Raw genomic sequence first — 27,854 nt, 5'->3', positions numbered from 1 at the left:
TCATCAGACTTACACAATTCATAGCACTCACCATAGCACATACCCTCCCCAATGTCCATAACCCAGCCACCCTACCCCTATCCCCCAACCCCCCAGTAATCCTCAGTTTGTTTCATGAGATTAAGGATTTTTCTTATGGTTTTTCTCCCTCCCCGACCCCATCTTGTTTCATTTTTCCCTCCCTTCTCCCCATGACCCCCTGCTCTGCCTCTCAAATTCCTCATATCAGAGAGATCATATGATAATTGTCTTTCTCTGATTGACTTATTTCACTTAGCATGATACCCTCTAGTTCCATCCACGTCGTTGTAAATAACAAGATTTCTTTTGATGGCTGCATAGTATTCCAGTGTGTGTGTGTGTGTGTGTGTGTGTGTGTGTGTGTGTGTGTATCACCTCTTCTTTATCCATTCATCTGTTGATGGACATCTAGGTTCTTTCCATAGTTTGGCTATTGTGGACATTGCTGCTATAAACATTCGGGTGCACGTGCCCCTTCGGATCACTGCGTTTGTATCTTTAGGGTAAATACCCAGTATTGTAATTGCTGGGTCATAGGCTCTATTTTCAACTTTCTGAGGAACCTCCATACTGTTTTCCAGAGTGACTGCTTGCATTCCCACCAACAGTGTAGGAGGGTTCCCCTTTCTCCACATCCTTGCCAACATCTGTTGTTTCCTGACTTGCTCATTTTAGCCATTCCAACTGGTGTGAGGTGGTATCTCATTGTGGTTTTGATTTGTATTTCCCTGATGCCAAGTGATGTTGAGCACTTTTTCATGTGTGTGTTGGCCATTTGGATGTCTTCTGTGCTTAAATGTCTGTTCATGTCTTCTGCCCATTTCTTCATTGGTTTATTTGTTCTTTGGATGTTGAGTTTGATAAGTTCTTTGCAGATTTTGGTTACTAGCCCTTTACCTGATATGTCATTTGCAAATATCTTCTCCCATTCTGTCAGTTGTCTTTTGGTTTTGTTGCCTGTTTCCTTTGCTGTGCAAAGCTTTTGATCTTGATGAAGTACCAGTAGTTCATTTTTGCCCTTGGTTCCCTTGCCTTTGGTGATGTTTCTAGGAAGAAGTTGCTGTGGCTGAGGTTGAAGAGGTTGCTGGCTGTGTTCTCGTTAAGGATTTCGATGGATCCCTGTCTCACATTTAGGTCTTTCATCCATTTTGAGTCTATTTTTATGTGTGGTGTAAGGAAACAGTCCAGTTTCATTCTCCTGCATGTGACTGTCCAGTTTTCCCAACACCATTTGTTGAAGAGACTGTCTTTTTTCCTATGGAGATTTGAAAGAACACATTTTTATCCAGGGCAGAAGACCTACCCATGATTGTGATTCATTTAATAGAATGAAGGCCATGGTATGAATGAATAACAAGGGGAAATCAGTTAATAAATATCCTACCAGGATCAAGTAATTTTTGTTAGCTTCCTAGACATGAAAAGTGTCATTACTTTGCCACTTAGATTATGGTACACTAATTGGTAGCAAGGTAGGAATGCAAAAAAGCAAATCAACAACAGCAAGGGTCATCATATGCCAAAGTTTGATAGCAATGTGGCCTCCAGATCTCACATGGAGGGACTGCAGATCTGGGAGTTCCTTCTGTAGGGCCTTTCAAACTAAACTTGCTATGGTGAGAATTTGTCAAACGATTTGAGTATTATCCTTCATGGGTCTCCACAGGTTCTCTAGTGAAGCATGTAGCCAATGTGGTCACACTATAATAACCACTATAGTCTCAACCCCAAGCTGGGCAAGCATCTACAGAGACTGGCTGCCAACAGGGATCTGGAAAGGCTCTAGATGTGGACAATATTAAGGGACAGAATGCCTAGGACATAATAAAATACAGCAATTTAAACCATTGCATGGCTCTTTTGACTAAAGAAGGCAAGGTACCCAATGATCAGTGGGGACATAATCCACAAAGAAGGAGAGATGCCATCTGAGCAAGGATTTGGGGGCAGGAGGTGGATTCAAGAGACTTTATGTGCCCACACGTAGGAAGGCCAGAAGGGCTCATGATCATGTCTGCTAGGCTGAAGGCTTCTCAGTGTGGTCATTGTTGGCCCTCTGTTCAGCTCCTTCACACACACTAACACTCAGTAAGCCAGCAATTAAAAAAAAAAAAAAAAAAACCTAGAAAAAAATGTTTGATTTCTATTTTAGAAAACAGAAAAGTAAGTTCAATTAAATTCACTTGTTTTTAAAATCTTACATTAAAAATCTTCCTTGTTAAAAAAAATCTTCAGCATTTTTGATTAGAAAATTCATACTTAAATAATTCAAACAATTAAGGTAGAAAGTAAGGTTAGCCAAAACCTCTCTACCTTCCCCAGTGTAACTGTTAACAGTTTTATTCCTATTCTTCCAGACTTCCTTCATGCATATGCCAATATTAAACTATATATTCAGTGGGTTTGCCTAAAAATGTCTTTTTTCCATGTTTGCACATATGGATCTACCTGTATTTTTATTAATTTTATTCCATTATATGAATGTAACATAATTTGTTCAACCAGTGACTTATTGATAGACATTTGTATTGTTCTCATTTTTTTCTCAACTTCAGTCAACACTGCAGCAAACATCCTGGTGCTTCTATCTTTGCCCACTCAAATGAGTACAAGAGAAAATGCTAGATTTAAGAACATTTCCTACTGGCATTTAATTCAACACAAATTATTAGGTTTAAAATTACACCTCCTAGAAACCCACATGTAAGTAAGGGTAAAACAAGTTTCACTGAGTCTCATGTCTGCTTGTACTTTATAGAAATACCAGCGAAGGCGGAAGTACAGCCTGTCTGCCGTGTTCCATTCAGCCACCATGTTGCAAGATGTTGGCGAGGCCATTCAGTTTGAAGTCAGCATTGGGAACTATGGCAACAAGTTTGACACGACTTGTAAGCCTTTGGCATCAACCACTCAATACAGCCGTGCCGTATTTGATGGTAAGAGTCACTCTAACCATCTCTCCTTCCACGTTTACAGTGGCTGCACCACAGGACAAGAAGCACCTGGCATAGTCTCCATTAGGCACCCATTATGCTCAGCATATGCTTTGTGGGAAGAAGAGGTTGAATGGGGAAGAGAGGTGTCTGGAATTCAAGCACCTTCAAGACTGGTCAAACCCAAGAAGTCATAGGGTCTTTGCCAGGGTCTGAACCCTACTTCCCCCTCCCATGTCCCAACTTTCACACTGGCTCTGCTTTGTAAAATTACGAGATGGCGACTTGCTGAACTCTGAGCTCCCCTAAATCAGCTCCTGCTCTGCCCAGCTCCACCCAACCAAGCCATAAACTACTCTTAGATTGAGTAGTTGAAGTGGACGGGACTCTGGCTCAGGCCCTGGAAAATCTAGCTTCTGGTCTTCATTCTGTGACTCGCCAGCATTGTGACCTTAGCCATATCACTGAATTGTAAACTCATTTCAGCCACTTCTCCAGAGTTGCTGTGAGGATTGAATAGCTGTATTTGAACAAAGGTGGATGAGAAACAGCCCCCAGTTTTAAGTTTACATTCCAGTGTGTGAAATAAGTCATAATGGAAAGTGGACTATGAGAATGCTCTAGCAAAGGTTTCAACAAATGGTTTAAGAGTATACAGAAAGGAGAGAGAAATGCTGATCAAATGTTCCAACAGTATTGCCATAGTTTTCAACTAAATTCTGTACAAACGGTGTTAAAATATCAAATGTGCTAGAAAATGTTGGCTGATAATTCTTAACCATCATAAGGCTCTCAGTAATACCAAACCCCATGTATCCAGCTAAGGCTTTAGCAAAGAGAAAAAATTCTTTTTTTTTTGGCCCCAATTCCAACAAAATACTTACTTAGAATAGCACTTTTCAGGTGCAGACACATACAATCTAACCCCCTATGCTGTGTATTTTCTGCTGCCATGTTGTGGAATCATCAGTGATGTTCAGACATATGATCCTGAACCACTACAAGATCCTAAAATTGTTATATTCAGTTTAGTAGGGTATTTTCGAGGGATTTCCAAAACAACTATCCCTCAGTTCCTTCAAATAAAAGTTAAAACCCAGATCACCCCAAACCATTCTGGGTACAGATCGATCAGTAGCCCAGTTTGCATAAATGCATTGTTTAAGGGTCCGGTGTTCATCAACTCTCAATGTTCTACACCAGGGAACTACTATTATTACTTGCCTTGGGCCCACACAAAGCCAGTTGTTACCCTGACTTCGTACTGGGAGGACATTAGTCATCGCCTGGATGCGGTAAACATTCTCCTAGCCATGGCAGAACGGTTGGTAAGTTTATCTTTCCTACATTTCCTTTCCACCAAACAGTAAATTATGTGTTAGTTTTAGGCTAGATCCCTCTAACACAAGACCTGAGGATACAATGATAAGATAAATGTTCTTTTGTACAGTTGAGGTAGGTGTTCCAAGGCTGGTACAGAGGTTCGGTGGTAATGGGAGCCCAAACTCCTTCCCCATTGTTGCTCTCCCATCACTAAGGAATTGTCATTGTCTGCACAGTTGAGGCGGCTCACCGCTACACCTGCCCTCCAGCCTGAGGGAAGGGAATGGGGAAGTAGAGGACACAGGCCTTTCCCTTGAAGGGAAAGACCCAGGAGTCACATACTTGACTTCTACTCATTCTCCGTTGGCCAGAATCCAGTCACACAGCCACATCCTACTTTGGATGGGTTGGGTTACTACTGCTTGGGTTAGCCAATGACCAGATAAAAGCCCTCTTACTGAGGAAGGAGGGGGTGGATACTGAAGTAGGAGGACAACCCGCAGTTTCTGCCACAATGAGGTGTGGCATGGGAATGGTTCATTCCAGTTGAAACATGTAGCCGTTAGAGCTTTACTGTTAATGGGGTAAAAATCTCCACTGTGGGAAGAGTTGGGCTCAAGGAACCAGAGCCTGACATGTTACATTCTCTTTGTAAACTAGAGGACCTTATTTGGAGGTTGGGGGTACCTTCTGGTTAAAACTGCATAGATGAAGTATCTATAATTTTCCATCTAATTGACATTGATGAGAAGGGGCTCATGGTTGGGATATGTCTTAAGTCAAAGATACTACATTACTTCTATCAGGTACTGATAAAATCCATCTGTTATTAGTGTTTTGATTTCCAGATTACATTAGTGTTAATTTTTTCTAAGCTTTAACCTCTGTCAGGGTAGGACCAACATGTGTGGGGGTCCTGGAATATACCTGAACAAAGAGTCCATGGCAAAACCTGAAAATATTGTTTTATGTTATGAAGACAATGTTGAAGGAGAATTGTAGCTTTAAGTCAGCTTAAGCATAATCGTTCCCACAACAAAGCTGCAAGTGATATGCAGTGTAGTTGTGGTATGAACTTCCAGTCCTCCATCTTGAGGGACTTAGTAAAGAATTGGTCACCCCTCTATTCTGATGATGTTTTGGGTGTTCTTCAGCCTTATTCATCAACATTGACCAGGCTGTCCATATTCCATGCTCAGCTGGGCAGGATGGTGGTTTCCCATGATCAGGATTTCGACAATTACAGAGGAGCCCTCTCTCCATCTGTTAGCCGGTGCTCAAAGTGACAGAGCCATATGTTCTGGGCTCATCTTGTACTTACCTGCCCAGCCCAAATCACCATCTTCCCGGGGAATTCTATTTCCTTTTAGTGGAACAGCATGTAAAAACCAACATCTGGGTACTAGAATGCTCGCCACTACTTAGAGGTCATTGCTTCGAGGCCTTCTCAGTGGGGAGTTTTAAACGTGAGCACGCACACATGTTTTCACATGTCAGTTTATTTCTAGACCTACCAATATACGAAAAGCAATGAATTTATAAGGATAATTCCAACTCCATTCGAATATCACAGGCTTATTCTAGTCTTCCCGATTTCTACAGTTATAACTCCTTTGTCCAAGAGTGAGAAACCTCGTTTGTTCATTTGGTAAATCCTAAAATCCCCAGATAAACCACTGTGAAAAACAAATCACTTTAGAGTTTGATATGTCCATGGTTCTTTCTTTTCTTTAAACTGAAGGTATATCATCAAAATATTATGTTCAAAAGTTATTTGGGTTAGTTTGGCGTAGTTACGTTATTCATCTGCAATATCGGTAATATGTTTCTGTTTTATGTTCCGTGTTGGGGTTCCTTCCCCCATCTTTGTTGGTTTTATTTTACTTCCTCTTTGAATACATAAAATATTTACATGGTTTCAAAGGCCAAAGGTGTAGGAGAGATTGTCCTCTTACTTGTTCATGTCAGCATTGATTGCATCTTGAAGTCAAGTAAATAGTGCTAAGCTATGGTGAGCATTTTTAAATGTAAAAAATTAAATGCTCTGGTTTTTATGTTAAGCCTTTTGTGCATTTTTTTTTCTTAAAGATAAATGTTCAACCTTTACTGAGTTTAATAGCATAATGCACAATGACCAATTATTTCCTCTTTCCAAACTCTCTAGCAATTGAATCTTGAGGCTCTCAAATCAGGGATGCAAGGTAAAGTTCCTGCGAACCAGCTGGCCGAAATATGGTTGAAGCTGATCGATGAAGTTATAGAAGATACAAGGTACAGTGACCTTGTTCCTATCTCAGAATTCCCAGTCATGCTTTCCTTCCTAGAACTGTAAGACTAAAAGATCCTCTAGAATTGTTTCCATTGTGTGCCTGAAAAAAAATGGAGATTCTCAAAAGGCCCTAGTCACTGGGAGGAGTCTCTGAATCACCACCTGGAAAAGCTCCACTTTCGGATTCCATGCCAGTTCTAAAGCAGCCTTGGGGAAGGAGGGCCAGGAGGCAGGAGGCCTCTCCTGGAAGCACCTCCCAGGGCAACCCCAGGCAAGCGGTGGGGAGACAGAAGGAGGGAGCAGGCCTAGGCCTGACTCCCTCCTGTCAATCCCTGTGTGTCCACCGCCAGGAGAAAGGGGACTCCTGGCTCCCACAGAGAATGGGGCCTCAGGGTGGGGCATTGACTTTGCCATTCAGAATAACAGTCCTAGTTCACAAACATGTTTTTTAGAAACAGCCTTTTTACTTGCCTTTTTAACTGAATGCCTATTGAACTGTGGCTAAGGCTCCCTTCACAAAGCCAGTAGATTTGACTTGAGCCGGAAACCCTTTTAGGACTGTGACTTGGGGAAACAGCTCAGATCCCTGGGCATTTGGAAATCAAAGGGGGAAGTGATTCATCCCAAACTCATTTTAAATATTGACTAATAGTGCAGTGGACGGGGAAGTTACAAAAGAAAAGCCTACTGAAAACTTCTCCTAAGCAGCAAAAACCAGGGATGGTTCCCCACCTCCACCCTCCGCCCCCAGCTCGGGGCTGACACCCTCAGTCTCCCTGTCTTCTTGTGCCTTCTAGTGGTTTCGCTAGGTCATTGAAGCCCAGCTGAGATCAGAGCCCTGCTGGGATTTCAATTCAGAGGATTTAAATCTGGGTCTTAAAGGTCATCTCTCCCAGTCTCCTTATTTTAGGGGTGAGCGAAGAGAGGCCTGAGGAGGTGAAGTGGTGCATTTGATGCCCAGAGTTGGGTTTTTCCACACAACTTCCCCACGACATGCTTCACACAGGCAACATCTCTTTATCGAAGGTCTCCTGTGTGACTTTGGAGCTAGCGGCTTCCATGTGCATTTTGTGCCTCAGGGAATTATTCCAGGGACTTAACCTTTCCAGAATGTTACCATAATTATTAATCCAACCAAACAGAAACATTTGGCAATACCTTCGTGTGTTCGGGTTTGCTGAACAAAACACAGAACTATCTATTGACACAGGTTTTGAACCAAATGGATGTGAACTGTTTCTGAAGGATCAAATGGAATCTTTTTAACGTGATATAACAGGAAATTTGTGTTTAAAGGAAGTCATGCTGGGATTTCCTTCATTTAAGAAGCTAGGGGACATTCGAATCAATGGAATTTCTAGGTAGAAACAATGTGAGTAGAACTTCCTGGAATTGGTGGCAGGCTCACCCAGGGGCCCCACCAGCTGCCACGGTGAGAGGAAGACGGCAGGAGAAGGTGAATTCTGGCCCCAGCTCAGCTGTTCTGAACTTCTCATTTTAATGGGAGCTTTGCCTCCACAAGTGGTTCTTAACCTTTTGGGAAACTAATGGGCCCCTTCAAATATCTAATGAGACAGATAATGAGGAAGACAAAGCTTAACGACGAAGGCCACATCATTCAGACTTTATTCCGCGGTTGGCATTGTTCTAAGTGCTTTCCATGTATGAATTCATTTATTCTCACAGCTGCCCAGCAGTTAGATGCTCTTGTCCTAGCTTTGAAGATGGGAAAACAAAGAGATTAACTGCTCAGAATCACAGAACTAGTAAATGGTGGGTCAGGATTTGTACCCAGATGGTCGGCTCCAAAGCATGGGGTCTTTGTCATACACTGCACTGCCTGCCAACACAGACGCAGATTTTAAAATAAGTTCCAGGGGTTCGCAGACTTGCTGAGCCCCCTGCCCCCTTCCACCCACTGCCTAGGGGTGTGTCATCCTTGGGAACCCTTCGGCTGAATGCTCTGTGATCTGCCTTCATCTTGTGGGTTTGTACTCCGGTTGTAAGAAGCAAAAGAAAGGAAGACGTGTTCCTCCCAAATGCTGCAGCTGTTTCCATCTTCTCTCCAGTGACTCCGTGGGGCCTGGAGTTAAACCCAAGAAATTGCTTTGGAATGTTAACTCCCCCCCCCCCCCCCCAGCAATGCTCAGAATCTGTCAGGCAGATCCGCACCACAGACGTGGCTCCCAAGATGGAAGTCAAACAGAAATGGATTCGACAGCTCTGACGCCCAAAAAGCTATTCCGCAGAATATCTGTTTCATTTCTTTTTTTTTTTATTCGTTTATTTGTTTATTTACAGCATAACAGTGTTCATTGTTTTGGCATCACACCCAGTGCTCCATGCAGTACGTGCCCTCCCTATTACCCACCACCTGGTTCCTCAACCTCCCACTCCCCCGCCCCCCCCCCCCCCCCGTTTCATTTCTTTTCTTTCTTTAGGTACACGTTGCCTCTCCTGGAAGGAAAAGCCAATGTCACAATTCTCGACACTCAGATCCAAAAGCTGCGGTCCCGAGCTCTCTCCCAGATCCACGAGGCAGCTGTGAGGATGAGGTCTGAGGCCATCGAGGTGAAGTCTACACTGGTGGAAATCGAGGACTGGCTTGAAAAATTGCTCCAACTGACTGAAGAGGTAGGACTTTTAAACTCCTCAAAGGTCACTTGGTTTGGAAGAGGGATTCTGTGGAATGGTACCACGGCTGGAGAAGGCGATTGGAGAATCGAGTGTAGTATCTGGGATATTGAGCAGATCTGACAGATCAGGCAACTGAGGAGTTACTGGGCTGGGATGCTCATGGGTAATGGGCTGAGCATCACTGAAATGGGGACGGGAGAAGAGCATTGAGTTGGGGGTCCTGGAAAGGTCTTCCCGGTAGATAAATCATTGTCATGATCATGATTCAAGCAGAGAATACCTCAAGTCGAGGGATAACATCAGATCTGTGTGGCACAGAGGATGGACGTGCCCTCTTTGCTTGGGATTGGGAAGACCTGCTTGCGAATTCTGAATCTACCATGTGTAAACTTGGGCAGCCTCTCTAAGCTTCGGAGTCCCCATGTATAAAACGGAGACCATTGTAGTACTCCCTTCACAGCACTGTATTGTGAAGATTCAAGGAGATGATGACTGTAAAGGGCTTAGCACAGTGCGGGGCGCACAGTGGTGCTGGGCGAATATTGGCTGCCATGAAGCTCTGGGGACTGGAAATCCAAGAGCGTAGGAAACCCCTCCGACTGGGCTTCAGAGATTCAGCTGGTGGGGGATCGTCCTGTAGTTGGGGATAGAGATACATGTGCAAAAACATGGATTGTTAGTAATTTTTATTTTCTGCTATGTTTTAGTACTTTCAAAGTTCCCTTATGGTGAACTTATATCCCCTTTATAATCAGAAAAAAGGAGGCTTTAAAAAAAAAAACTAAATGAGAGGCGCCTAGGTTGCTCAGTGGGTTAAAGCTGCTGCCTTCAGCTCGGGTCGTGATCCCGGGGTCCCGGGATCGAGCCCCGCGTCTGGCTCTCTGCTCAGTGGGGAGCCTGCTTCTTCCTCTCTCTCTGCCTGCCTCTCTGCCTACTTGTCTGTCAAATAAATAAATAAAATTTAAAAAACAAAAACAAAACCTAAATGAATATCTCCAATTGGGCAAACACAGGGTTGTGAGCTGGGGATGCTTTGTCTGTGTCCTGTGACCTGTGTGAATCCTGTAACCCTTGACTGCTGTCGAGGGCTTTCTTCAGATGGTGGGTGAGAGAAGAGGGGGTGTTTTCTCAAATACCTCTCAGAGCTGTGGAGGGCAGGCTTCGGGCTGGTGACGCTCCCCTCTGCTTCGCCCTGTTCCTTCCAGCCAGCTGCGTTCTGCCTCCCAGCCCCACAGGCCCCGTGTGGTCCCAGAAGGTGGGTGACTCCGGAATTCTGACAGATCACCACCCACAGAGTTTCTGGGCTAAGGGGAGCCCTGAGGAGCCAGCGGGCAAGGTGTCCAGTCCCTCCACTCACAGACTAACTCCAGCTCTGCTTCCTTCTCCATCTGCCCGCATGACCAGCCGCAGAACAGCATGCCGGACATCATCATCTGGATGATCCGGGGCGAGAAAAGACTGGCCTACGCACGCATTCCCGCCCACCAGGTTCTCTACTCCACCAGTGGGGCGACTGCGTCTGGGAAGTACTGCGGGAAAACCCAGACCATCTTGCTGAAGGTACGGCCTCACCCCCGTGTACTGTGAACTGCTTCCATGCACAACCCGCATTCCCGGGCAGGGGCTGCTTTATTTGCTGATCACGGGGTGACTAGGGTGATCGTGATCCATTCCAGCCCATTTTCGGGCACCTTCCCCTGGGGCGGTAATTCCCAGAGAGTGGTCGGGCGTCTGCTGGCATTCAGTCAAGGACACTTCTGGGGAGATCTCTGTGACGCTAATATTAACGTGACATTGTGAATGCCGTGCTTTCTGGCAGGAATTTTCCTCTTATTTCTAATGGCTCGTGCTAAGCAAGGCCCCCTTCCCTTCCCTTCTAGTGAGTGTTGAGGAAGTGGGAAAAAAGGAGAAGTAATAGAGATAGTCTGTGCAGCCAGTGCCCTCACGAACTGGTCTTCGGATTGAGAACTGAGAGTCTGCTGCTTTAGAGCAGTAGTTCTGAACATTTTTAGAGTCATGGGCTCCTTTAAGAACCTGGTGGAAGCTACCAGCCCTCTCTTCCAGAAGCGTGCATATCTCACGTGCAACCAATGTTTAATACATGATTCAGGAGCTTCAGAGACCCCGTAAGCCCACCCCAGGACCCTGTGTTAAAAACCCCACATTAAAATCAGTGTGCTTATGGAGAACCAAGGGAGGGCCAGAGGCTGAAAACTGAGAAATCAAAACAGTCCCATGGGCATGGTTTGGCATCCCTGTCCCCGGCCAGCTGCAGCCCAGTTCTTTGGATTTGGGAGGAAGAAAGAAAAATCAAGAAGAGAAAAAGTAGCCAGGGGACAGTGTTCTTTTAAAACGAGATATCTCCTATTTTTTTTTAAAAGATTTTATGTATTTATTTGACAGACAAGTAGGCAGAGAGGCAGGCAGAGAAAGAGGGGGAAGCAGGCTCCCTGCTGAGCAGAGAGCCTGATGTGGGGCTCCATCCCAGGACCCTGAAATCATGACCTGAGCCAAAGGCACCCAGATGCCACAATATCTCCTAATTTTTAATAAATGGACTCGTTCTTTAATCAGGAGAGTGAAAATAGAACCAGAGTGATTATCTTCCTTCACGTATCTCTGGGTGGAATAAATTTTACTTCAGATAGAACTACAATGACAGTTGTGTCTGTAAGCAGTCGGTGGAGGCAAACTGATTAATAAATAAAATTTCACAGTGGGTCGGGGAGGAGGCAACATGGTATTCTCCTTGCTAGGTTTTAGAACCTGGTGGATAGAGAGCAAAATGCTTTCAAGACGATGTTGTATGTATTTATTGATTTTGTTAACACTCATTATCCAGTTTAGGGAGATGTTGAATTCATAGGGGTTTTTTGCTCAAAAAATTATTGAAGACCCCAGAGAGCTTTTGTCTGTGTGGGCTATAGCTATCAATATTTACTGTAATAGAAATTAAAATGAGAAATTTAAAAAATATTTATTAATTCATTTTAAAATAACAGTAATTCAACTTATTGCATGTTAATATAAGTTACGTATTTTAATAAAATATAACTGCATTCTCTTTACAAAATTAGAAGAGCGTTTTACATTTTTGCAAACCTCTTTAAAGCCTGGCTTCACAGAAATATAACTGGATTCCCATATCTGCTTCTACAGTTGATCTGATAGAATAAGTTGTTTGGTTGAAGTATATGAAGAGGGGGCGCCTGGGTGGCTCAGTCGGTTAAGCATCTTCCAGTCATAATCCTAGGGTCCTGGGATGGAGAGCGCCCCCAACCCCCCATTTCTCAGCAGGGAGCCTGCTTCTCCCTCTGCCTGCCACGTCCCCTGCTTGTGCTCTCTCTCAAATAAAATCTTTTTTAAAAGTTCTAAAAAATAAAAGAAGTCTATGAAGAGAATTGGGCCTCACATAGATATGTAATTGGACAAGGGAAGAGTATTTTAATATCCTTTTCAGATAATTGTGGATACACATTTTTGGTATAACGCCAGACGCAAGTAGTAACCTCTAAAAGGTGATTGTGGTATGGAATTTGAAACCTTATCAATGAACTTTTCATTCTCAGCTGCATTGAAATCCATTGGTTTATTTTGTACTTTGAATGATTCTGTTGTCCACGCATGATTTTGTAACATTTAGCATTGATCATTTAGAAAATCTCAGTTCATTGAGTTATGCAGATCTTCCTAATGTTGACACATTTCATCTTACAACGTTGAAAGAAAACCACTTTAATTAATATCACTCATCCAAAAAGTCTCTGTGTATCAGGATGCTATCAGGCTTACTGTGACAGATACAACTTTTCCAAAATTCTCATTTTTTACTTGAAAGCCTGAATTTTATCATTGGCAACAGAATGCAGGCAGTTATTATACCTGAAGCGGCAGGCCTGTTTTATGTTCAAGGAAACCTCTGCCCCATGCTCAAGTCTGAGTAATCATAGTTGTCTGTCAATTGCTGTTCCGAGTAAGAAAGATTTCCATTAAAAGAAAAGGCTAGTTCAAGTCACATTTCAAGCAATTGCACAAGAGCTTTTTCTCAAGATACACATTAATATGCAACAGAAGTGGCTTGTGTCTACTTTCCCTTTCATTACACAAAATAGTAAGATGTACTCACTGGGCGCCTGCCTGGCTCAGTCCATAGAGCACATGACTCTTGATCTCACAGTCATAAGTGGAGCTTACTTAAAAAATAAGAAAATTTAAAAAGATGTACTCAAGAATCATGATTTGATAAGATTCATAATTTTTACTGTTTTATGGAGGGAATTCATAATTAGAACTAGTATTTGTTTTCTTCACTGAGTGAGGAAGAAGATTATGACCACGGGTGGAGTTTGGTGCTACCACCCCGATTCCCGCTGCAGTGTCCAGAGTCTCATCCATAGTTTTTTGCACCATCAATGCAGCAAAAAAGACAAGGAACATCTTGGTATTATTATTAGGAAAGCAGTTTAACTCCATGAACCTCCTAGAAAAGTCTCAAGGACACATGGGGGTCCATGGCTCACATTTGGAGAACCCTTGCTTTTATTGTTCTTATAATCTCTGCTTGTAGGGTCATTTGGAAATGCTTGAACTACGCAAACATAAAATCAGACTGGGGAGAGGGATGCTTGGATGCTCAGTCTGCTTTGGGCTGGAAGGCAGTGTCATAGCCTGTGCGGCCCCCAGCTTCACAGGGCATGTTATCGTGTGTCTCACAGTACCCGCAGGAGAAAACCCACGGACCAAAGGTGCCCGTGGAGCTGCGAGTGAACATCTGGCTGGGCTTGAGTGCTGTGGAGAAGAAGTTCAATAGCTTCGCAGAAGGAACGTTCACCGTCTTTGCTGAAATGGTACCTTCAGTGACATCAGTGTCTTTTCCTCTTGGTGGTGGGGGTGGGGGTGTTCCTGTTACTTGTCCTTAGAGAAAGCATTCATCCTTCAGCGGCCAGCTGTCAGTGATACCTAAAATCCCATCCGAGGGACCTTCCTCTGGGGGGACAGGGAAGGACTGACGGGAAGTTTTCTTGTCCATGTTGGGACCCACCGGAGTGATTCACACATAGACAACCCAGTAAGGAGGGTGCTGGGGAAGTTCAGACCTGGAGAGGCCTGCTTGGAGCTGGGCGTCTTTGGAAGGCAGAGGACGCATTCCTCGTGTAGGGAAATCCTCCCTAAACGATTGTTAAACTGTGTATCCTGTTGAAGATGCTGACTGCCGGGGCTGCCCTGGAGATTCCGGTTGTGTCACTGAGAGAGGGATTAGCAGCAGCAAGGATTCCCGTGTGGCTGGACATGGGGCCTCATTGGACCCCTTGGAGAAACAATGAAACACAAGGCCCTTACGGCGTGGGCTTGGAAGCACCATTGGAGATAAATAGAGGGAGGGCTGGAAGCCACAGGGGAGCCCTGGACCACGGACATTTATGTGCAGTCAACTGGGCAGTGTGGAGTGAGCATCAACGCATGTATAGGAGACGCTCGCTCCAGCATTCGTGAAGGTTTCTTGGCATCAGCCTGCCCTTCAGCTCTGAGACTAGAGCTAAGCTGGAAGGTGCTAGTACTGAGCAAGGATCAACCAGTCCAGGGCTCCCTTTCATCCTTTCCCATTTCTAGATCCTTCCCTGCATAGCTCAGACTCTAGCTCCAACTCATGTTAAAAAGACAATCCATATGTTTCAGTTGCTTGACCCTAGTTTCTTTAGATTCTCACAACCTAGGGGTACCATTAGGGGCACGTTAATAACAACAGTGGACATTTCACTGGTTCTTGCCTTCCTGTGCCAATACTAGACCTCGGTTCTCTGCAGAATACCCCAGCACGGCCCTCCCCTACCACATTTCTGGAAGTCTCCAAGGTGCTTCACATGTGCTAACAGTCTTGCCAAACTTCTTGTCTAGATTCTACTATATCCATGCTGGCTTTCAAGCAGAAGTAGTGGAAATACCCTGCTCCTCCATTCTGTGTCCTTGTCACTTAGAAACCAAAGGAGCCATGCACATGTCCCCAGGTCTCACAGCCCCTGGTGACAATAGCTTCTTTAGCTGCTTCCTTGAGCTTATCTCCTTTCAAGGCTCAGAATGTCTGTCTGAGATAGGTCCTGTTGTGTCTGCTTGAACCCAATCTCCCCATCAAACCTTTACTCAGACTTCTTCCTTCTTCAACCTCAGACTTCTCTGTCACTTGCAAATCATCTTTTCAGCAGGCTCATCTGCAGAAAAATGGAAGTTTCAGCTGACACCCAAACAGGGACACTCACCACTGGCAAATCTCAGCCCTTTTGGTGGTTGACAGAGTCAAGAGCGGACCATTGTAGATTTATAACTTCTAACTTAGACAGAAATGTCCTGTAAACAAGACTCTGTCTTTGCCACTAAACCCGCTTCTAGAATGGTCTTGGTCTTCATCCCCACTATATTCCAGAGGGGATGAAGCAACAGAACTTTTAGGTGCCATTAAGGTTAGGTCCTTAAAAGACCTTCATATGTTACACAAGTTCCTTGTAGAGTGCCTGGAAAATGCACCATCAGTTATAATGTTGATTCTGCACGGAAATGTGCCCCAAGTTCTAGGCAGTAGACTGTTTACAAATAAACTCTTAGAAGCCTGCACATTCATGAATTGAGGATTTATGGGTATTTCAAAAATTGGCTTCAGAGAACCATTTGGAGCCATTCAGTGTAATAATGGAAGCAACTAGTGTGATATACCACTATTTACAAAGTACTTTCAACTGCGCATTTGAACAATTCTGTGGGAACTGTGGTATTATCCCCAGTGAACAGATGGGAATACTGAATCTAGAAAGATGAGTGATTTACCCAAAGTTGCATAATAAGTAGCAGCCCAAGTTCGGTCCGTGCCTTCTGGGTATAAAGTTTTTTCACTTTCTATCATGGTGTAGCTAAAATTGGCTTTAAAATTTATGGGTGGGCTTTATTTCCTTCTCTCTGATGGTTTCTCTCTAATTTGTTTTTAACAGTATGAAAACCAAGCTCTCATGTTTGGAAAATGGGGCACTTCTGGATTAGTGGGTCGTCATAAATTTTCTGATGTCACAGGAAAAATAAAACTCAAGAGGGAATTCTTTTTGCCTCCAAAAGGCTGGGAATGGGAAGGAGACTGGATAGTTGATCCTGAAAGAAGGTAAGTTTTTCCATTTTTTTGAGAAAAAAGGATGACAATGAAGCCTTTCCCTAGAAATTACTTAATGAATCTTGCCCATCATTGTTCTTGGTAATATCCATATAACATCCACCGAGCATAATAAGTCCACAGAAACTTAGAATATGTTATTGGTGCCCTATAATAAAACAAGGAATATAAAAAGCACCTGGTACTAAAATTTATTAAGAACTTATTACACCTGAATGTGTCAAGCAGTGAGCTAAGCACCAATGTGCTAATCACTTTATTAAATCTGGCCTCTAGCCCTACCGGGTAGGTGGTTGTCAAAAACTAGGAAGAATCTGAGATTTTTAGCTTCCTTGCAAGTTAACAAGTTCACGTGCCATACTTCATGGACACTGGCAGGAGACACAGGACTTCTGGGTCAGAGACAAAGGACTTCACTGCCAACAGCAATAGCAGTATCAGTATTCACATTTGCTCTGGTTCTCACAGCCCCAGTTCCTACAGGGTGACAGGGAGATGGTCACACACTTAACCATGAAGTGGTTGTGTGATGGGAGAGGAACCTGAGCTTAGGGAACCCGAACCTTTTATAATGGATAGCAAGCAAGCATGCTGGCCCTTTGCTTGAGAGAGAATGAGAGACACTATCTGTCTTCCAAGATTATTCCTCCTATGAATATCCTTGACACTGCAGAAACTCATATAGACTTACCTCCTGACACATAGTAGCATTACCTCCACTTAATAGGTGAGGAAATGGAAACTGACAGAGATTAAGTAACATGTCCAAAACACATAGGTTGTAGGTGCTACCAGTCCAGCCTGGGCACCAAAACCAGCACTCAACTATTATGCTGGCTTGTCTGTAAGAAAGAGTAGAGGGTACACTTTTAATGGGTGGACTGTATCATACGTGAATTGTGTCTCAAAAGCTTATTATTAAAAGAAAGGAACAGTAGAGAGGAGGCAAATATGTGCCCCCGGAGTTTGGGTCCCTGATTATTGCCAACGGCATCAAAGTCAGAACTCCCTCTTCTCCATCTCACGACAGCATCCTTGAGTTTGGAGGAAACAAGCTTGTGAAGTTGGATTTCAAGGCCTCAAACTAGAGTTTTTCCTCTCTGTCCACATTTGTTTCCTGTGATCACAGGCATTAGGGAAGGAGGAAAATGAGCGTGCTGGGTCTGGTCTGGTGTGTTAAGACTTGATAATTGCTCATGATTGCTTTTAACCCATGACAGCTTGCTTTGGATAGAGTTGGGGTTGCTGGTGAGGAGAAAGGAAATGGGATTTGAATGGGAGAGAAGGAAGGAAGGTTAGTGAGGACAAGGAAAGGTGGAGGCATTGTGTTTGGAATAGTGGAGGGTCAGAGCATGTCAGGGCTCAATGGGACCCCAGAGGCGGCAGCCAGATCTTCTGTTCTTCTTGGGGCCCAGAAAATGATGGGATGAGCTAAATTTATACAAATAGTTGGGGCCACTTCTATTATGATTTCTTTCCAGTACTTGATTCTTGGGGAGGATTCGGCAGGGAAAAGATGTCGGGACAGGTAAAAGAAAAAGAAAGCTCACTTGAGTGGGTCCCTGGCAGAAGACTTAAGTCAGAGTTGGAGCCTCTATACTTTACTTTATGGGTTGTCAAAATAGCTGAAAGAGCAAAGCTGGGATGGCAGAGAGTTGGTATGGGTTTCTTAAGTACCTAAAAGGAATCTGGAGTCTTAAATGACCTGGTTTGGCCTTCAACCTAGGAATATCCAGAAAATTTAAACTCCTCCCTTCAGCTTGTGTTACGTAGACCATGCAAACCATGAATAAAAATTTCCACACCTGGCCTCATGAGACTGTCTCCACTCTAAAATAGGGGGAATGAGGGTGGACAACATCCTATTCTTTTGAACTGTTAGCCAGGCTTTTTGCTGCAGAAAAGCTGAACGGCCCTGAACTGAAACAAAAATACGGAACATGAGGTCTGTATAAGGAGCTGCCCACAAGACTGTTTTCCCAGTCCCCACCCCGCTTACTGCTAACTTGAGGGGTCCTCCGTGATTTAGGTCTCATTGTTCCCACAGGCCCCTTCTTCAAAAGAATGTCAGAAGTTATTAGCAGGAAGGGTTTGGTGGAGAACCCAAGGGCTAGCGTCAGGAGGGAACTCGAGTAGATGTTTCCCGACCACAGGGCAGAGCTGGGATTGTTGGCTACCATTGCTCCTTTAGTAACGCGAGCCTGGCCCGCAGCTTGCTGACCGAGGCGGATGCGGGTCACACGGAGTTCACAGATGAAGTGTACCAGAACGAGAGTCGCTACCCCCGGGGGCGAGTGGAAGCCAGCCGAGGACACCTACACCGATGCGGTGAGAGACCTGCCCCCCCTCCCCAAAACAGCCTCAAACCATGACTCTTGGGAACCGTGACCTCTGAATCCACGGACCACGAGGCACAGCCTCCCCTTCTCTTCTGCTCTGTCTCGTGTCCTGAATAGCCTTACCTTAGGTTGAAGCCACACCAGTGCACCCTGATTATCTTCTCTAAAAAAGACACGGGATCCGCTGAACTAGGTGTTAGTACATGGTAACGTTTGAGTCATGCAATTTTTTTATTGTATATATTTATGTATTTTTTAAATCACAACAAATGGAATGCGTATGTCTTTCAAAATGTACAAACCGCACAGAGGAAATGAAAAGTAATTCTTCTCCCAGACTTACATTCCATCCCGCAGTGATAACCACTGAAATCGTGTTACTGTTAAAACCAACTATCTAACTTCTCCCCCCCTCCCCCCGCACCTAAATAGAATGAGCAACTTGTAGTTTTCTTATAACAATTTATCTTGGGCATCCTTTCATACCAATACATATAGATCTGTGAGCTTTCTTCAAAAATGCTTGCAGCGTGTCTTATGCCGTGCACCCCCTATAATTAAATATCCTCTCCTTATGGACATTTTGATTTTTTTCTGGTCTTTGGTTTCCTCAAGCCGTGCAGCGGTAAACATCCTTATTCACTTCATTTTTTTCCACTTGTGAAAGTTTATCCCAGGAGAGATCCCTGGATGGGTCTGATAGGATTTCAGTGCATGTGCGTTTTAGTAAATATTGCCACACCGCTTTCAAATAGGTGTGTAAGTTTGTATTTCTAGCAACAGCATGTGTGAGGGCTGTTTTCCTAAACACTCACTACCCCTACTCCACCAGCTTGGTCAGTGAACTGATGGCCTTTCCATTTTACCACTCTTCATTTTTTAAAAAGATTTTATTTATTCATTTGAGAGAGAGACAGAGCACAAACAGGGGAGAGGCAGAGGGAGAAGCAGACTTCCCACTGAGCCAGGAGCCCGATGTGGGGCTTGATCTCAGGACCTGGAGATCGCAACCTGAGCCGAAGGCAGATGCTTAACCACCTGAGCCACCCAGGCATCCCCACCCCCACTCTTAATTTAAGTGCAGCTGGGGGCACCTGGGCGGCTCAGTCAGTTATGCATTTGACTCTTGGTTTTAGCTCAGGTCATGATCGCATGTCATGATCTCAGGGTCATGAGATCGAGCCCCATGTCGGGTTCAGTTATGGGCAAGGAGCCGGCTTAAGATTCTGACTCTCCCTTGGCACTGCTCCCCCAAGCCCCACCTAAAAATTAAATAAATAAATAATTTGAAATAAATTTGAAAAAATAAAGTGAGGCTGAGCATTTTCCATATGTTTATGGACCACCTTTATTTCTGTGCTTAGGAACTTTTTTTCACAAATGTCAGTTTTAATGTAGTTAGTATTTAACCTAAACCTTGCTCAGTCTTACATGATGAGCGTCTAGACTTGAAAACATGTGTTTTATCCATCTCTGATGGTTTCTTCCCAATTAACTCCTCATAAAGAGAGTTTTGCCATTTCATAATATTAAGTTGAACCTTATGAAATTGCTGATATTTGACCATTTTTATCTACAACAACAATTTCCCATGGCTCGATCCAACAACACACCGAATAGTGGAAAGAGAGGGTATTCTAAAAAACGACTGTTTTGTAGCAATTGTGCATAGAGATCAGAGATTCATAAGTTAGCATGTGAATACCCATTGTTGAGTGTGAGAGGTCTCTCCCCTTTGCATCTCACCTGCCACTCTGGCTTACTTTTCTTCATTTTTTGTTTTGTTTTGACTTTCTACAGAACGGTGATAAAGCAGCATCACCTAGCGAGTTGACATGCCCTCCAGGTTGGGAGTGGGAAGATGACGCATGGGTTTATGATATAAATCGTGCCGTGGATGAGAAAGGTAACAGTTTAGATCTAATACTTGGTGGGTTCTCTGCAGCAAGGCCCAGGTTAACCAGAGCGAAGTTTCCTTAGGGGGAGGAGTCCTACTTCTGTTGGGCTGTGACAGTCGGGTCTCGGATGTTACCTGTGACTATTCAGATGCAAAATCCAAAGGACAAAGAAGGACTTGGACAGGTGCAGATCCGGGAGGCAAGAGTGAAAAATACAAGATCACAGTGAGCCCAGTGTCTGCACGTTGAGATGCTGGGGATCCAGGATGAGAATCTGGGAAGGAAGTGGAATGTGGGTGCTCTCTGTTCTCATCACACCCCAGAGGCCCCCTGGGAACATCACACTCAGGACCCTGGGGTTCAGGAAGAAGGACTGTAAAATGCCTTAAAAGTCATCCTGTTCAGGGGTGCTGGGGTGGCTCATTCAGTTAAGTGGCTGCCTTCGGCTCAGATCATGATCTCAGGGTCCTGGGATCGAGTCCCGCATTGGGCTTCCTGCCTAGTGGGAGTCTGCTTATCCCTCTGCCTCTTTCTGTGTCTCTCATGAGTAAATAATAAGAATTAAAAAAAAAAAAAGTCACCCTATTCAATAATACAGATTGTTTTGCAGCTTTTTTTTTTTTTTGGAAGTATAAATGACCCTAAGTAATGTAGATTATTGACATAGCTTCCATTAATGGTGTTTATCCTTTCCTATAACAGTAATCTGAAGTTAAATGAACTATAACATGTGGAAATACCGAAAGAGAAAATCTGATTCGTTTTCCTTATGAAAGAGAGAACAACCCTGGATAAAGAAGGGTTCAAGTAGATTATGAATTCCTTGCTGATCTTGATGCATACACCAAGCCTTATAATAATAGTTAGCATTGATTGAGCACAAACTATGTGCTAAGCATAGTCCTAGTGATTTGCAGGCATTACCTTGATTAATTCTTTTTTTAAAAGTGTACTTTACTTTTATGCTGGAGAAACTGGGCCATAGACAGGTTTACTAACCTGCAAGAAACTTTTTTAGTAAGTAGCCAGCATGTGGTGATGCTGGGATTTAAAACCTGCTGTGTAGGGGCACCTGGGTGGCTCAGTGGGTTAAAGCCTCTGCCTTCGGTTCAGGTCATGATCCCAGGGTCCTGGGATCGAGCCCCACATTGGGATCTCTGCTCAGCAGAGAGCCTGCTTACTCCTCTCTCTGCCTGTTTCTCTGCCTACTTGTGATCTCTGTCTGTCAAATAAATAAAATCTTTAAAAAATTTAAATTAAAATAATAAAACCTGCTGTGTAACCACACAGGCCACACCTGTCCCCAGCTGTCCCCAGCTGCCTCTTGCACTGTGCTTTATTCTCAGATTCACTTAATTACCATGAGTGACTGAGGGATGAAAGGAGAGGAGAACCGCGTGGCCACGGCTGCAAAGGAAGCTATTTGCAGAGGGATCCAGGGAACAGGGCTACATTCCGTTGGGCTGAATTGCTGCAAAGTGAAAAGAGCAGTGGCATTCACTGGCACAGGAGAGAATGTTGCGGGAGCAGAGTGCGACTGGATGTTTCCCAAAACTTTATCTGGCAGTCTAGCAAATGCATCTCTTTGGGGTAACCTTTTGCAAACTTTCTTCCAGGCTGGGAGTATGGAATTACCATCCCTCCCGACAATAAACCCAAATCCTGGGTTGCAGCTGAGAAAATGTATCATACTCATAGACGGCGAAGGCTGGTCCGAAAACGCAAGAAGGATTTAACACAAAGCGCTTCAAGCACTGCAAGGGTAAGAGCTGGCGTGGAAGGGGACCCGCCAGTCACGGGCCTAAGGCCCTCCCTGCTCAGTGGTTCTCAAAAAGCGCTCCCCACGCCAACCAGCAACAACACATTACCTGGGAATGTGTTAGAAACGCCTCACCCTAAACCTACTGATAGAAGAATTCCAGGGGAGGGCCCAGCAGTCTCTTTCACCAGGTCTTCCAGGTGATCTGAAGTAGGCGAAATGATGAGAACCGCTACTGAGCACTCATAGAAACAATCTTGGTAGCACAACGAAGGAGTGGCAGGAGATCAGTACGTGGAATGAGATATCAAGGACTCAAATCTTGGCCTCATTTCCTTTCTCTTCTGCAAAATGGGTATAATACCATGCTTTAATTAGGGTATTATGGAATTGTGTTCAAAATTGAAAAAAAAAATCCTACAATGATAATAACCCATGTAGGACTCTTACTTCTGAGATCATAAATATTATTCAGTATTACTTTGCATTTATTAAATCTAATCATACTTTTAAGATATTTCCATATAGTTTCCACCAGTCGGTGTCAGCTACATGAAGGCCAGGACCCACTCTTGTCTTGTTCTTCACCTGCTTCCTCAGCCCTTAACACAATCCCTGTCCTACCGTAGACACTTGTATTTATTGAATTGCCTGAAAGGTTGAAAACGGAGGGCATTTATATACGAACAGTTTTTAGGATAGAAAGTCCTATCTTCGTAAGTTATTAGTTACTACAGAAGTAACATACTCTGATCTATCCCTTACTTATTAGTGAGCTAATGCCAGCTACTAGCTTAGATGAGACATTTAAGTCCTGGGGAGAGCGCTGTCATTTTTTCCTAGATAAGGTAGAGATAACAATGTCTTCCCAACTATATCACAGTAACAATGTCTTATGAGCTAATGAAGTGAGGAAAGCAATTTGAGAAAGAATCCATTTTCCTTAACCCTCCCCAAGTCTAAATAAGGTGCCTCTCCTGACGGGATAGGCATCACCTTCTCAGTTCTCATGCCGTGTCGGTTGCCTGGTTATCTGTCCCTGTTCCCACAGTCCATCAGCTGTGCCAGGGCAGACAGCCCGCCCCCTTTGGCCTTTGCTGTATCACTCGTAACGCAGTGCTTGGAACAGAGTAGGTTTTCAATACCTGTTTGTTGATTGACCGAATGAGGTGCTTATCAATTAAGGGATAATACAATTGTTGTTATGATGATGATGATCATTAGCATTAAGAGATCTACTTCTGTTCTAGGCCATGGAAGAATATGAAGATCGGGAGGGCTGGGAATATGCTTCTTTAATTGGCTGGAAATTTCACTGGAAACAGCGTAGTTCAGATACCTTTCGCCGCAGACGCTGGAGAAGAAAAATGGCTCCTTCGGAAACACATGGTGCAGCTGCCATCTTTAAACTTGAAGGTGCCCTCGTAAGTAACAATACTCAAAGCTCCAATAATATTGGTCCTGGGAAAATAGATGAGTGTTGGAAACACACTGACTCCCCAGGGACCTCTCCAGTGCTGCAGGACTGCAGATAATTTGGGAGAAAGCTACACACCCTGGGTGCTCAGTAACCCTTGTTGCATGAATATGCCATGAACACAGGAAAGGTTTCTTTTTTTTTTTTTAAGATTTTTTTTTTAATTTGTTTGACAGACAGAGATCACAAGTAGGCAGAGAGGCAGGCAGAGAGAGACTAGGAAGCAGGCTCCTTGCTGAGCAGAGAGCCCGATGCGGGGCTCAATCCCAGGACCCTGGGATTATGACCTGAGCCGAAGGCAGAGGCCTTAACCCACTGAGCCACCCAGGCGCCCCCACAGGAAAGGTTTCTAAGAAGTTCTACTGAAGCCACACCTGTTTAATGTTGTTTCACCCAACATTTTCCAAATATATCTCTCTTAAAACCCTTGTTGCAGGTGACACCTGTTAACACCGCAGGACAGGTTCTTTGCATTATACCTTGGAAACTACAACTGTTCAACCAACCAAGAAAGTTAAATGTACAGATGTGAGGGGGAGAAAAACAGAAGGATGGCTCAGGGAATTAGAGAATAATTCATATGGAAGCATAATAAAGAAGGCAGAAGGTAGAAGGAATGAATAAGGAAATGGCAGTGGTCCATCTAAAACAACATGGTGGTGGGGAACCATTTCCAAACTCAGCCTGTTTTTATATTTCTGCATAACGACCCTGCTATGTTCTTCTGTTGCTTATCCTCCTCCTCCTCTCACCCTTTAATCCCCTTATTTATCCTTTATGCTTTTCCTCTTTTAAATTTTCAGCATCAAGTTTTGATAAGTTGGGACTTGAGGCAAAAGACTGGCTTCAGCTTCTTGCTCTGTGGCTTCCCAGCTAAGTGACCTTGGGCGAGACACTTGCTGTGCTGGGCTTTATTCATCTTTATTTAAAAATGGAGTGATTGGACGAGGAAGGTCTCTTTTAAAAGCTGCCATTCTGGGGTGCCTGGGTGGCTCAGTGGGTAAAGCCTCTGTCTTCGGCTCAGGTCATGATCTCAGGGTCCTGGGATCGAGTCCCGAGTTGGGCTCTCTGCTCAGCAGGGAGCCTGCTTCCTCCTCTCTCCCTGGCTGCCTCTCTGCCTACTTGTGATCTCTCTCTGTCAAATAAAATCTTTTCTGTTTCTTTGTAATTCTTGCCTCTTGATTTTGAAGCATTGGAAACAGACCTTTCTGCCTCCTTAGGGCGCAGACACGACTGAGGACGGAGACGAGAAGGGCACGGACAAGCAGAAGTACAGTGCCACCACCGTGTTTGGGGCAAACACTCCCATCGTTTCCTGTAACTTTGACAGTAAGTTTTAAGTGGATTTGTGCATTCCGCCGCTATGACTTATCTCAAGAAAACTCTCTGAATCACTGAATAGGATTAAAATGTCCTTATGCAAATATGACTTTTATTTCTATGACTTGATGAAGAGGATTTTTTCAGATATACTTTTAAAAATCATATTTGGGGTGGAGGGTCATCAAGTCATTGACTTTGACATAGTGTGTCCAATATGTACTCATTCTGTCTATTAAGCTCCCCAAAAGATTGTTTTAATTAGAAAAAGAGGTTCAAAAAGTTAAAGTTGGTTCCAATGATAATCTTTAGGAATTTGGGAATGAGGCCTACCTACTATCTAGGCAGACCTAGATAGCAAATGCTTATCTGGGGCTTGGCATGTACCTTGCACTGTGCATATATTAACCCATTTAATCTTCAGAACCACCCTAGAAGGTGGTGTTATTGTTGTCTTCATCTTAGAGCACTATAGACAAGATTTCAAGCAGTCTGACTCCCAGAATAGTGGGGGCCGGGGGGAGGTGGGTAGGAGCATATGTACATTAATATAAGGATCAGGAGTATAAAGATTTTGAAGTATCAAAGGAACTTTTAACAGATAGCTGCTTCCTAGATCTGGGGCTGGAATAATGTAGGAAGCCCTATTTCTATAACTCTTGGAAACCCAAGTTTCATTGCCAAGGTCTGTGATGACAAGCAGTGGCCTAAATCCAGGTTTTGCAACAGGAGTGGTATTCTCTCGAGTGATACTCTTGCACTGAACTTACTGTAGTATTTTTAAAGTTAGTTTTATTTTATAGGAAACAGAACTCCTTTGGGAACACATGTCATCACCAGTATCTGTGCTCTTTAGTGTGGAGAAGTAGATTGGAAGGACCCATGTATCTGAAACATGGATCATCTCCAAATATTCCAGAAAACTTGCGGTCTACAGTGTTATGTTAGGATGTTAACCTCCATCCTGTTCTTTTTAGGAGTCTACATTTACCATCTGCGCTGCTATATCTATCAAGCCAGGAACCTCATGGCTCTCGACAAGGATAGCTTTTCAGGTAAAGAGGCAAAAATCTCCATCTTACATGTTATTTGTGTAGCGGGCTAGCTTGATTCTGCTTTTCATCAAGTGCATGCTTTTAGTAATTTCTCCCATCAGAAAGGCCTTCCATATTGAGATGAGTATGATTTGTGTGACCTAAACTGCGCAGTCATTAACTAGTCACTGAGTGTGTTGAGTACTGGTGCTGGGTGCGAGAGATACCAGAGGACAGTCTTTTAAAATTAACAATCATTAACTGATTGACTAATAAAAAGCACCAAGAAGAAAAACAATTTCTGCTCTCTGCTTATACAACAAATATACATACACATATACATACAGACACCCTGGGCTCTTGGGCTGATCGGTAAGTTAAGACCCTTTATATAGGGGCGCCTGGGTGGCTCAGTGGGTTAAAGCCTCTGCCTTCAGCTCAGGTAATGATCCCAGGGTCCTGGGATTGAGCCCTGCATTGGGCTCTCAGCTTAGCAGGGAGCCTGCTCCCTCCTCTCTCTCTCTCTGTTTGCCTCTCTACCTACTTGTGATCTCTGTCTGTCAAATAAACAAACAAGATCTTTAAAAAAAAAAAAAAAAGACCCTTTATATATTTTTTGTAGCTCCCTTGAGTTGACTAAGACCACAAGTTCCCCCATTTGCCTGCAACACCAGGCTTGAGGCAGTGTGGAGTCCATTTTGACCTCGCTGGGGCCTGTCCTCCAAATTCCCTGCACCATAAAGCCATGAGACCCAGCTCATTTTGTGGCCTTTGGACTGGTTCCAAGGAGAAGGCTGTGGGCAGGGCTGGGAACAGGCCAGGGGCTGCTGATGAGGGTCTGTGCTATTGCTGGTGGGATCGTGAATGGTTCGGGGGCCATCTGGATGATCTGGGGAGATTTCCACTTCAAGACTCGAAGGCCAGCTGAGCTTTGATGGAAACAAGTCGTAAAGCAGTTGCCTGACACTCTAGCATGCTCACGTCACTTGCAGGGTGTGTTCTGAGTATGGAATGTAATCAATGTAATGCATGTAATGTAACCAGTTTGTGAATGGCTTCCTTTTCTGGCCGATTAGATCAGATTCCAAATTATCCTCATAATATCCATCTCCAAACCGGGTTTGAAGGCCTTTTTGAATATTCACCACCAGGGGGCACTCAATCACCGAAAGTCAAAGACTCTTAATCCCAAATCTTGACTAAAGTTGCCTACAACTCAAGCAGGTACCTTGCCGTTTGAGACATAAGGTAGATGATCGATGCAAAAACAAAGCGTCCCATTCGAGTGGGGCTGCAGTGCTAGAAACGAAGCAGCCTCTTGGATGATGCAACACTTTCAGGTTAGATGTTAGGCTGTTGCTCAGATGGGTCAGCTCCCAGGCAATTGCAGAACTTCTGGGAGGTTCTTTAGCATGGGAGAGAAGCAGACAGAAGCTTCTTTTTTACTTATCTTTTTTTCAGCTTCATTGAGGTATCATGGACAAAGTTGTTTATTGAAAGTATACAACGTGACAATTTGATCTACCTTATGAAAGGTTCCCACAACCACACACTGGTCACCTCAGAGTTACTTCTGTGAATGGGAGACAGACACTCAGCTTCTCCTCTCTAAGCAGACTGCAGTTCTGCGATACCTTTGGCAGCTGTCGTCCTCATGTTAGACATTAGGTCCTCAGGCCTTACTCATCTTACAA

General features: G+C 44.0%; 1 protein-coding gene across 1 annotated transcript in view; it reads left to right on the top strand.

Annotated features, from left to right (window-relative positions):
• Window positions 1–27,854, top strand: part of MYOF (myoferlin) — a 155,760-nt gene that overhangs the window by 89,210 nt on the left and 38,696 nt on the right. The window contains 14 exon segments of the mRNA XM_046027131.1: window positions 2,780–2,957; window positions 4,158–4,282; window positions 6,442–6,548; window positions 8,988–9,180; window positions 10,588–10,743; window positions 13,899–14,030; window positions 16,161–16,324; window positions 18,546–18,615; window positions 18,617–18,661; window positions 20,473–20,578; window positions 22,187–22,332; window positions 23,580–23,753; window positions 25,027–25,135; window positions 26,104–26,181. Coding sequence (XP_045883087.1) covers window positions 2,780–2,957; window positions 4,158–4,282; window positions 6,442–6,548; window positions 8,988–9,180; window positions 10,588–10,743; window positions 13,899–14,030; window positions 16,161–16,324; window positions 18,546–18,615; window positions 18,617–18,661; window positions 20,473–20,578; window positions 22,187–22,332; window positions 23,580–23,753; window positions 25,027–25,135; window positions 26,104–26,181 — 1,783 coding nt within the window.

This window comes from Meles meles, chromosome 13 (genome assembly GCF_922984935.1).
Source record: "Meles meles chromosome 13, mMelMel3.1 paternal haplotype, whole genome shotgun sequence".
In the NCBI taxonomy this organism is placed as follows: domain Eukaryota; kingdom Metazoa; phylum Chordata; class Mammalia; order Carnivora; family Mustelidae; genus Meles; species Meles meles.
This window is presented reverse-complemented; position numbering and strand designations above follow the sequence as displayed.